Source organism: Vidua chalybeata, chromosome 3 (assembly GCF_026979565.1).
Source record: "Vidua chalybeata isolate OUT-0048 chromosome 3, bVidCha1 merged haplotype, whole genome shotgun sequence".
NCBI lineage: Eukaryota > Metazoa > Chordata > Aves > Passeriformes > Viduidae > Vidua > Vidua chalybeata.
The window spans coordinates 59436926-59449381 of NC_071532.1; the positions used below are offsets into that span (position 1 = coordinate 59436926).

The 12456-nt window shown below is 37.5% G+C and overlaps 1 protein-coding gene across 4 annotated transcripts in view; it reads right to left on the reverse strand.

Moving 5' to 3' along the window:
• The window catches only part of L3MBTL3 (L3MBTL histone methyl-lysine binding protein 3), a 77269-nt gene that overhangs the window by 39865 nt on the left and 24948 nt on the right, over positions 1 to 12456 (reverse strand). For all 4 annotated transcript variants that reach the window (XM_053939233.1, XM_053939232.1, XM_053939234.1 and 1 more), the window contains exons 6-11: positions 11153 to 11237; positions 8893 to 8984; positions 6303 to 6407; positions 4831 to 4966; positions 1278 to 1369; positions 601 to 752 (exon numbers count right to left, since the gene is read on the reverse strand). In XM_053939233.1, the coding sequence (XP_053795208.1) occupies positions 601 to 752; positions 1278 to 1369; positions 4831 to 4966; positions 6303 to 6407; positions 8893 to 8984; positions 11153 to 11237 (662 nt within the window). The remainder of the gene's footprint in view (positions 1 to 600; positions 753 to 1277; positions 1370 to 4830; positions 4967 to 6302; positions 6408 to 8892; positions 8985 to 11152; positions 11238 to 12456) is intronic.

The window sequence follows — 12456 nt, forward strand, 5'->3', positions numbered from 1 at the left end:
CTCCTAGTACATCCTGCTCCATCCACTGACACAGCCCCTCCATCATAAAACATGTATAAAGGTCACCTCTAACACAGGTCAGGATAGCAGGATCTCAGTTTCCACTGGGATATAGAACACAGAGGACTAAAACCAGGTTTTGCCACTATCCTGATGCTTTATAGAATACGACTACAGTTCAGTTTCAACATAAGTGGATCAAGAACCTTATGAATACATGCAGCCTTTCATTCAATTTTCATTCAATGAGTAAAACTTACTCCAAGTACACTTAGTCTCATTATCATGGTGTATATTCTCCACTGAAGAGATCAGCCTCAGAGATAATATGTAATTGAAATCAATCTACACCTCCAGATGCAGCAGCACACATGAACACTCATTTAGCACAACCTCAGCATTTTTTACGTGCAACTTGACATGGGAAAATCAATTCCTCCAGTCTGCCACTGAGACCTACTTTGGTGGCCATACTTAAAAATCCAGCAAAAGTTGGTACGGTAACTGTATCACCAGTCTGGAAAGTATCACAGAAAACAGCACTTAAAGCGAACACATTTCTGATACATCTCACTAGGATACAAAACAAAAACATCATACCAGTAGTCATAACTCTCATCCCAGTTGTCAAAATGAACCAGAAAACGGTTGTCCACCATGTCTGTTACCGTGGCAACACAAATGAAAGTCGGGTTCTTCTTGTCTACGGCTTCCAGCTTCATCCCCACTCGAAATCCCGACGGAATCACTGTCTACATAGAGGAAGACATTTATCAGAAGATAAATATTATAAATCCAGAAATCTCCCCATCATCCAAAATCACTATATTCCTGTCATTTCCAAATTTCCCAATTAACTGTCCCAACAGAGCGGCAGCAGCCTAACTGGCTGACATGAGAGATGCTCAAACACCAAGACTTGTGGTTTATGAAAGAAAAAAAGTCCTAAACATGCTGCTAAAATGAAATGTATTTGTTTTAGCTGTCTTAGATACTCCCTCTGTTCCACAAGATTATGGTGCAAGACAGAGTACAAATAACAAATCTTTAATTTAAGAATGCATCAGAAGTTTAAACAGATAAGTAGAAGAGTAATGAACTGGAACTGCAGAGGTTAGCTGTGCAGTGGAGAATGTTAGAATGTTATTCTTTCTGCTGTAAACACTTTTGTTTTAAATTTCAGACTCAAGTCTGCAATCACTGAAATGTGCCATGAGTCTCTACCACACACATGAGCATACTCACAACTACACCATTAGTACCAAGTGAGTACTTACTGCATTCTGGTTTTCAAACAGTGATTTAGGAGCAGCTTGAGCCTTGCATGCCTTTAAGTAGGAGGGCCAGCTGAATTCTTCTTCCTTATATCCTAAATGAGTTATAAAAGAAGGGCAAGAAATGATGAGACACAGGGCACACGTATCAGTAAGAGACCAATTTTATACTTCTGTTTCTTCCCTTTGAATGAACATCTCCAAGAAGCACAGGCTAAAAGTCACCTCTTTGTCTCTCCCCAAGAAAACCTCATCTTACTACCACCTGTCTGCCTCACAGGTACTACCTAACTTCCCTTTGCTGGTCTCAGTGACACACACACAGAGCCAACAAGTGTTCTCCAGCTGCTTTTCAGTCTGTTGCTTTTACTTCAGAATCAGAAGAAAAACCTACAGGTCCCAAAGTTCTTCCCACCATGCCAGTCAGTCCAAGAAAAAAAATATCCTTCCTCCTCCAGACTTTGCTGTATTACATCATCAGACTATCACTAATACAGCATTATCACTACTAGCTTTAAAACAACCCCCGCTAGGTTATACCAAACGGTTACACTACCAATGCCTCAGGACCCCTTCTCAATTTACAGCGTAAACTTTCCCCTGTATGGACATTATACATTTTTTATTCTCTGTATACAACACTTGAAATGAAATCTGTATTTCTGTTAATGTTTAGTTTCTCAGGGGAAAAAAATACAAATAATTCATAATATGTTGAACTGCATAAAATAATCTTCCAAATACCATTTGTAGTTCTAATCTAAAAAACAATTCTAGGAGTTGGAAGCAAATAGGTTTCCTCCTTCATTCTTCTCTTATGTAACAGTTGTAGAAACATCTATTTTAGTCAATATGTTAAAACCCAGTAAATTAAGACCAAAACCACAACAAATTTCAGTGAGTGACTGCCTTTACTGAAATGTGTCACCTCATAACTGCTTGAAGTATTACTCAAATATGCCAGAGACAACTGCTTTGTTTAACCTGAGATTCTCATATTATCCCAGGAACCGCAAATTTAAAACCCTTCACCTTCTCTGCACGGGGCTTTTTCACTTTTCACTTTAAATAGTAGTCAACATAAATTAACCTACAAGTTCAAAGAAAAATACTTTCCTTATACTCCAGTTGTCTTGTCTTGATACAGCACAGCTGTGTATCAAGCTTTGAAACCATTTTTATGTTGTATGTATATTGTATTTCAAATGTATGTATGTTATATTTCAAATGCTGTACCATTTGAAGCCATTTTAAAGCAATACAGTATTTAGGCTTTTCATTTTCGCTTTGTAATTCTAGAGAGTATTCAAACCTAAGTCCAAACTCACAGCAGACAATAAAAAACTCCACCTACTGCATAAGTGAAGGGATCAGTTAATGGGACTAGGACAAAGCCCATGGGAAAAAAATGGTTTTAGTAGACTGTGAAGCGGTTTCTGGGCAGTGTGGATCTTCCTGTCACCAAATGAGAAAGGGACATCTTAACCTCCTAACTCATCTCTCATAACAAGACCAAAGGTCAATTTGATTTATTCACTGCAGACATAGATCAGTCAATGCAATTTTTGCATGCATATATATACATGTACATCCATCCTCATGCTGCAGATTTTGCCTGTGTGAGATAAAAAAGTGGCCTCCTCTACACAAAATGAATAGTGTCCTGAAGGCCATATTTTTTAATTTCTGTGAAACCCAGTTCAATTTTGCCTCTTAGCTCTCCTATACCTGCTGGAAGCCCAGCAGAAGCTGCCTGCTGCCTCTGCTGCTGTGGGGGTGGGAGACATCCCATCACAAGATCTGTCCTGCCCAGCAGCACTAAGAGTTACCCACCCTTTCCATTTTAATAAACATGGATAGAAATACATTTCAGAAAACATCTAGAATAATATTCTTCCTGTCTCATGTCCCTCGCTCCCCACCCCCTGCCCCCCCCCAAGGCAGGCCACCAGGTTCCAAATTGCTTAGGGTTTATACCATGAAGGTCATAAATTTGTATTTTATCTGGAAAATTAAAGGCTACTAACACAAACTTTTGAGTTCTTCTCTGGGGCGCTATTTTATATAAATACTGTGTCCTACATCATAACTCTCATTGGCTTTAGCATCTGTAAAATTTGCAATGGGCACTACAGAAATCATTATTAAAATGTCATAACACAGAAAATACAACCAATCTGTCCACCCCAATTAAAACAGAACCTACAACTGGCATATTATCCTTCCCCTTGGAAAAGCAGAACCCTACAAAATTCTTCCAGAGACAATCATTCATGGTCAACAAAAGCTTTCTAAACTAGGCATGTAAGATGTAAAAAGTGACAAATCCTCGTCATAGATGCAAAACTTACTAAGCACACTGTAATAACATCAGGAAGGTTGTAACTGGGAACTACACATTTGCTACACACAAGTTATTACATCAGTGAAGGCCAACCTTCTATGAAATTCTTATTTATGTTCAAGAAATTGCTATTGCTACATGGCCAGTTATGCCAGTGTACCAAGGCAAGTAGCACCCTGTAGCCAGAGTGGAGCTTGCAGAGGACTCAGAAGAGCAGCTCATGTCTCTCAAGGCCCACACAAAGAAATTCCATCCTCTCACACACTGGCAGACCCCCTGCCCCTACACTTCCAGTGGCTTTACTCTCACCTTCCACACCTGAGCCCTTATTTCTACAGTTCTATAATTCTCTGGAAGCACATCCTCTTGAATTTGTGCATGTCCTCATTTTCCAGCCCTTCTAAATCACATTATACTATCCTCATTGTGTATGCCAAAATGGCACAATCATTTATTTCTCACTTTCCAGACTTCAGGACTTGCTCCCTTCATCCCCACATACTCCCTTCATATTCCAAAAGGACCGCATTTATCTATTTTTCATAGTACAGTTCAGTGCAGATGCCCTCCAACTGCCAAAAGAAGTTACACAATGTGAAATGGAAGTAAATTATGCAAGTAAATTACACACATTTCAATACCTGTATATCATTTACATAATCCATGTACGAATTACACTTTCAGGCTTGCAATCTTACCTTTTTTTCTCCCTACTGATCTATTCATTCCTCTTTTTGTCTCTATTTCAGATTTAATCTTTGTGCAAATAGGATAGTCTTTATTAGTCTGTACCAACATTTGTACAAGAACACTGATCATTATGCAGTAGCAAAAATGTCCTAAGACCTTCCACTAAAGGATCCTCAGCTGCCTGTGAGACCTCAGTTTAAGCATAATTGTCACCAGTATGTTGGCATTTTTCTTGCAATAAGCTGGGGTCTAAGTTTGCTGCTCATTTTTTTTTTCCTTATGCCTTATAGATGACTCTTATGGCCCATTTTATTTTCTTGGTTTCTCTGAATTTTCACTGAATAAAAGGGGCATGCTTTTGAACTTGAAATTTTAGGCAAGATATGTATTTAATTTGCCATTTTCAAATACCCTTGACTAAACAAATGAAAACATTTCTGCCAAAAAAAAATATTACAGCATTACACAGGTACTCTCAATCTCAGAACTGCATAAGACATAGAGATTTAAACTAAGCAATACCTTTAGGTGGATGAAGCTTGTGACCTGTTTTTTCACACCAGCCAACAGGATGAATGTCTGAAGAATCAGCATTCACCCAGAAATCGTAACAATCTGGGTATCCATCAAAATGTAGTCTTACTCTGTAGCCACAAACCTAAAAGCAAGAATTGACAGCACATGTTTTAAGACCTTTGCCCTACACATAACCACTTCCATTCAATATTATATATAATAACTATATATTTTCAGTCAGCTTTTTATTTCTGCCCAATCTAGCATTACATGAATAAATTAATTTGATAAAAAGGAGAGAATTAAAAAGCAAAGCTATTCTCAGTCTGAGTGCCTCCTCTTCTGGTCAAAAGAATTTAACTGAAAGCTATTGCCAGAAGCACTCAAAAACTTGACAATGGTTCAACCCAGCATCAGAGTAAAACATAAGCCCTACAGAAGAGCATGAATACACCTGATACAACCGAGGTCAAAGTGTAGGTAATGAGGTTCTCAAGCTATTCTGATTAACTGATATGCAAGGGAACAGTGAACAATAAGTATGTTCAAAAGGCTCTCCAGAGAGATACTGAAAACTGTTTAAGTAAAGATGAGAAGTCAGTAGAGGTCTTCCCCAGAACTTCATTATTCCATGCAGTAATAAGTCAACCACTGAGAGGAGGAGAAAAACAGGACGCAATAGTGTCTCTGTACAGAAGTTCTCCACATCTCCCTGAGTGCCAAATGCCATAAATTTACTGCAGTTATCAGTGAAAATCTCAACATCAACCCTATTTCATATTTCATTTGGACTGTGACATAGCTTCTAGTTTCCCCATTTTAATTAATAAATGAAATCCAAAAACCCATTAAAACTAAAAATTAAAGTAAGATATGTTTAAAAGATAAACAAAATATGCCTGAGAAGCAGGTCCTCTATTGAAAGGAAAGAAGCTGCTCATCAGGAAAACTATTTCATGATCCACAGCAAAAAGAAAAACTGGGTTTGTATTTTATGTTAAATTGCACAGGTTGCCAATACAGGCAATTTCTGCAGCCATCAGCCTGAAAAAGTTGCAGCACAACAGCAACACAAGAAACTTTATTTTGTATCAGTGAATGAAGCAACTGCAAATGCAACTGCAAAAACTTCTTTAAAACTGCTGTGTATCAGTTGTCATGATTATTTTCTTTAATTTTTCTTTTCTTTTCTTTTACTTTTCTTTTAAAAAGTACAGGATTACAGATGAAACCACACATCATCCAACTAGTCTAATACTGTTTTTGGTAGCTGTGCATGCTAAATATATGTATAGCTGCATTGACACCAGATATAGTCTTTACATGTCTATCAGGTAGAAATAATACAGCATTATTAATTTAAAAATCATCTTCCTACATAAGTTTCTGTCTGCCTGTTAGATTAGAGTGAGGGTTTTCAGCTGCTGCTGTTTCATTTCAGTCTCTACTATAATCCAGCACTGTGGCTGCTTGCTTACCTCAGCCACTGTGAGAACACAGTAGATTGACTGGTGCTCAGGATCCACACCCTCCAGCTTCATCCCTACCTTGAATCCATTCTTATTGTATGGGAAAGACTGATACTGCAATGGAAAAGAACAGTTTCAAATACTTCTGAAAGTATACCAGAGAAAGACACAATATCTTTATAAGGAATAGAACAATCATTATTTATTATTCATGTTTCTGAAGGAACTAATAAATCACTTTAAGTTTCAAGTTTTCAAAAATGTGGAGAGGAAAAGAGAAATTGATGATTGCTTGAAAAACACAATGACTTGAAACTTGAGAATATGTAAGAAAATTAGGAAGAATTAGCAAAAGTGTCAAGGCAAAGATGACACCATTTTTCTTCAACTTTTTTCATTAATTTACAGTAAAGCATCTTAGCAATTTGATTGTTTAATTTTCAGCCTGTACAGTGACACCTTCCTGGTGGACATCATTCCTATAATAATCACAACAATGACTCTGTTTTGCCTTTTCAGTTCCACATCTCAGGCCATAAAAGATGAACTGAAAGACAGAAATATTGAACATTGTTTGTATGTAGAGATGGCCTATTTGCTGTCCTTTATATGCTGAGTCCAGACTATGTAGTCTTCCAGGAGAATTTTTACATTGCAGGAACATGACTACCCTTACATCATAGTACAATGAACCGAGAAGAATATCTTCCAAAAAACTGAAAGTGAAAACAAGGCTAAGCAGGATGGATCAACCACCTTTTCAACCAGCAGGCATCATCATCCCTCTGTTAAAGAGGACAGATGGGAGCAGATATTAAGGTTAAATTGGAAGAAAGATCAGAAAAATAAGTAACCAAAACTGAAGACAGTTTTCCACAGGTTAGAAAATTCACAGTAAGTTTTATGTTACAGAAAAAAACACAGGAAAAGCATCTTAAAATGTCCCCTTTTTCTTCGGTTTCTGTCTAGGAGACACATGTTCCCAAGTCAGCTGTGGTACCTCTGCAGCCAAAGGGAAGAGAAGGGTACCAAGGGAAATACTCAGAGAGGTACCACCTACTTGGAAAGAAGGGAAACCTTGTGAGCCACAGCTTAGAAACCACTCTAAGTTCTAAGGAAATGGCAAGGACCTTCCATCACCCTGACCATTCCTAACTAAGGATATGAAACAACACAGTGAAAAGTACTGCTTCTGAAAAGGTAAAATAAAAAGAAAAAAAACAGTAATTCTCAAAATCCAAACAGAAATCAAGGATTCATGATTGGTTGTGATGTTTGGTTGGGGCTTTTTTTAACCTGTTTATGTGGCTTGCTTATTAATCTGTAAAATGGAGAAACATTACCTGGCCAATTCTGAGTGTTATTAAGAATTCTCTTTCTGCTACAGGCTTTAAATATTGCACACTAAATCAAGCATTACCCAGGGGCTAAAAACTTTGAAAGAAAATACTAAATTAAGATGCACTGGATGAGAAAGGTACAATGTGAAGAAAACATCACATAACTCCAGACTTTAGCACCATGTCCAGTGCCCTGCAAAGCCTTTGTACTGCTACAGCATTTCATGGACCTTCAGACAGGCAGAGCAATGCTTTGTTAAATCTACCTTCCCACTAGGGCACTCTTTATCCTGATTTTTTTCTTGCTAATTTCAAGCCAGTATACAGCACTATCTTCACAACTGAAGATAGTCAGGGGACTGCTGTTCTTGCACCTACAAATCTATGGATTCTGTAAACCTAAATCCCAGATCTTCACTTTTCTAACTCAATAGCAACTAAACCACCAATTAAAGACCAGCATCACATGGCATGTGTAAGCTGAAAAGCTAATTCCCACAGAGAAGATTTAATAGCTGAACTATGAAGTATACAGAAAGAAATGGATACAAGAAACAGACTACAAGTAAGAACAGAATTGTCCAAAAAAAGTAACATATAGCAGGAGTACAGCAGCTGAGACATGTTCACGTGTTTCAGTAGGTTTTGCAAGGGAAGATAACAGCATGGATATCTTGTGGATTTGGATACAGAGCTCTCTTCCAAGCAAGAGAAGTGGCACTAATGAAAGCACTGAAATGACAAAGCATAGCAGGCAAAGGACAAGCAGGACATGATGATATGACATCCAACCAGATGACAGGCCAAAGGAGAAAAAGACAAGCAGTATCTGATGTAGTAACAAAATATAATGTCAGCAGAAGCTGAAGAAAAGACAGGTAATATAATCAAAACAACAAGACAAAAGATGACCTTTGTACCACCTTCCTAAACATAATTAAAGAAAATGATACAGCATGAAAAAGTGTGGGTATGTATCACATTTTTTAGCTTCAGAGTCTAGAAGGAATGGCTAGAACTGCAGATTTTGGGAGAGCATCTGCTTTCTGCAGTCTGATTTGACAGCATTCATCTACAACAGAATTCTCTGAAAAAAACAGACATAATTGCTTTCATAATTGCTGACGGACACAGCATTATTTTCATCCTGCAGATTTTCCCGAGAAAAGAATAAAATCTTCAAATTATTTTTGTTTATTGATTTCCTAGGAATTGCATGATCTTAGGTGGTTGACAGACTTAAATTTCAAAGGTCATACCTCTTTAAAAAGCTTAGTAGGTACTGCAATAGCCTTTTCTTCCTCCAGATAGGATGCCCAACACCACGCTTGCCTTCCTTTAGAGGGTACAGCTATAAAGAAACATAAAACAGGGAAATAATTCTGTAACTGTTAATATCTCAAGAAGAAAAATTCACAACACAAGTTTATAACATTCTTAAATTTACATTTTATGAAATGGACTCATGGTGTTCTTCAGAACTTATTTCAGGAAAAAGAAGTTCTGTAGGCTGAAAGGCACCAGGAACGTGAAGGTTCCTGGTTCATCCAGAAACATTTCCAGCAGTTCAAACCTTGATTAGTAACAAGAAAAAGCTCTTTCAGGTGACAAGAACAATTTATAAAGTCTTGCTCCAACACAGTTTTCCTTATTGCTCCTATGAAGCATTAAGATATACAGTTTGCAAATGCGTAAAAAGATGAGTTCAAATGAGTTAAAATAGCTCAGTATTTTAAGGGGTTTCTTTTTCCCCCAAGTCCTCCTTTAACTGGAAAGTATTTTCAAGTGGATACTACTCATAGTAAGTTTTTTTTAATCAGGGTTGAAATACTCTATTCTTTAACAGTATTCAGACTGTTTCTCACCTACTCGATCACTTAGTAGTTTGATGGTTTTGGATAGAAAGGCAGTGATTTAACAGTATTTTCTGCAAGTCTTCAGAACTGTCACCAGTGCTTTTTTTCCTCAGGATGTCATTAGCATATGACAGAAACCTCCAGTTTCAGGTTTGTTCACACAGTATGAACACTACACAGTAATTGCAATATTGCTTACAGTCCATCTTAATAATGGCTACAGTCACACAGTTTTCCGGCCTTGAAAATAAGGCACTACCTGCACTAGCAATAGCCAGGAACTTCAAGAACAGATGGCTGGAGCCTGGCTACGTATGTATCTACTTTCATACACCTCTACTCTGCTCTACTGATCTCCACCTAAAATGCCTCCTCTTCACAGACAGCTTAGCATTTCAGACCATAAGCTCACACTGTCAGAAGGATTTATCACAGTCCACACTGTGATTCTGGCTTGATCCAGACTGTGGGCTACTCACAGGAAAAACAAATCCTTTAAATAACAGTCTGGCTTAGCATTTTTATGATTAAAACATGAACCATAACAATAGTGATGCCAAACTTTCCTGAAGAAAGCTTACAATAATGTAACCAAAAGACAATAAATTTCAGAGTGATAGTGACCTCTCAACACAATTAGACCACACTAATTTTATTTAGGATTTACCCAGTTTTTATCTATTCCAACAGAGAAATGTATTGTACTTGGTTCTGAATACAAAATGGTCTTTGATACCAGTTTATACATTTATACTGATGTTCTCCCAAATAAAAATTTAAAAAAACACCAACAGAAGAAATCTGTAAATCATTCTTTCAGTGGGCAGCAGTGATTTCCACAAAGCATCAGCTTTGTCCTTGTGTCTCACACACTTCTTATCTCTTCAGCCTTAGAAGCAACTGTAGAAATATTTCAGTAGTGATGCTGTCTTGGGAGGGGGATCTTCCATAACATTTATTGTTGCATCTTCAACCAGTAGTTCATCTGCCTGGTGCACATCAGAGCTAACTGGAGTTCTGTGTTGATTAGTGGCCTGGCAACCTCTGTTAATGTCTCCCCATCTACCATAAGAAGCACTCTGGAGGGCAAGATGTAGGTCTGTGGTTGGTGTACCACTGAGATATAATAGCAGCTGATTCTCCCATTCTTCCTAAAACTATCTATCATACAAATGGCTTGAAAGAACAGCACTCATTTAAAATATGTTTTATTATGTTGCTTCATGCAGTATATGTCCCTTTGGATTGATTATAGCAATTATTCCTAAACAGTTCCATAAACGTGTCTATTTCCAGCACATAATGAAGATGCAAAATTGATCCCCAAGGAAACAAAAGTAAACTTTCACTTCTGCTTGATACATGTCTTTCAGCATCTGGGAACTCAATGGAGCTGATTCCCTCTAAGGCTGGCACTATTTAGAGGGACGAAAAGAAAAAAACCCAAAATGCACATTAGTTGCATTTACACTCACCAGATCCTCCCCTATGCTTCCTTAAAATGTAATTGCTGTAAATAACACTGTCACTGTCTTTTTACAGTAATGAAAAGAATTCAATAGGGAATATAAATTCTGTGAAACAATGCTGGTGATTCCCAGTAAGATATGGGTATTACCTGAAGAACTGATGGTTGAGATTTTTGTTTCATAATCTAACTTACTTTGTTTCAAAACGGTTATCTCCCCTTTTCTTTTTCTCCTGGCTCTCTGTGAGACTCTCAAGATCCTTCCTTCAGATTTGTCCTCCTAAATTAGAAAGAGGAGAAAAAAAAAAAATACAGTAACCTCATTAGCTTAGACGTCTAGTATGATAAAAGTCAAGATACTGAAGTTTAAACTGTGACTTCATTTAAATTGACCCAGCTCTCTCCTACCTCAAACAAACGTGCAGATGTCTAATAGAAGCAAAGTGAGCCATCAGTGACAAATCACAGCAAACACAATGAAAATGGCAGGCAGAAGGACTCTCACCACTTGGCACTCAGCCAGCCAGCCTTGCCTGACCCAGAGACAGATGAAGCCTTCAGCAGACCTCGCTGAGACACTGATAAATAACAGCATCTTTGGCATGTTCATGCTTCCAAAATTATTTAAAGGAAAACCTCTCACAGCTTTACTCTGTTTTTGGCTTTTTTTTCAAATGTACAATTGCTTTATGAAATACAAAATGGCACTGTGATCCTTTTAATTTTTTTTCACTGCTTTTGTATTAACAGTTTTGTGAGCATCTGAGCAGAGTAAGTACTCATCTGGGAGGGCAGATGCATGGAGACAAAGAAGGTATCCCCTGACTTTTGCCTAAGATACCGCTATGCAGAGAGCTGCAAATTCACTCCTGACAACTCTAGTGTCTTCATCCTTTTGACAATTCTGTAGTAGCAGGACTCTATCCTTCTCCCTGAAAACTGTGCTACCCCCAGTAGTGTCACAGTTATTGGGAAGAAAACACATACTACAAGAAAACAAGCATTATAGGAAGATATTGTGGGGTAAGCTTTTTCTAAAATAAAGAATAATTCCAAAGGGGAAAAAAAACCCAAAAAGCAAATTAAACTGCAACACAAAAGCAAAACAAATTCTTGGCTATGATTTTTAAAGGCAAATCACACTAAGAAAATCCAAAGTATTCCCTTCTTAACTGTAGTATAGCTTTCTTTGTAAATAAATTGTTGGTCTACAGTTATTTATTCATGTGCAGAATGACAAAGTAACAGGGTTGTTGGGAAATGTGTACTCTTGTTTTTCCATGCTGAAGACATGGCAAGTCAACGTTAGCATAATTTTTCCTTTAAATTCTTTTTGTTCTGTTCTTAAAAAAGCAGGGGAAAAAGACCAAAACCAGCTTTTATCAAATCATTGTCAATAATTACAATTTACTGCTGAGGCATAATTAAATTGGCAAACAAACCAGCTACTTATTGTGGCTCTGACAGAGTGATGAAGTCTCTTCTCTTTGTGGACTGAT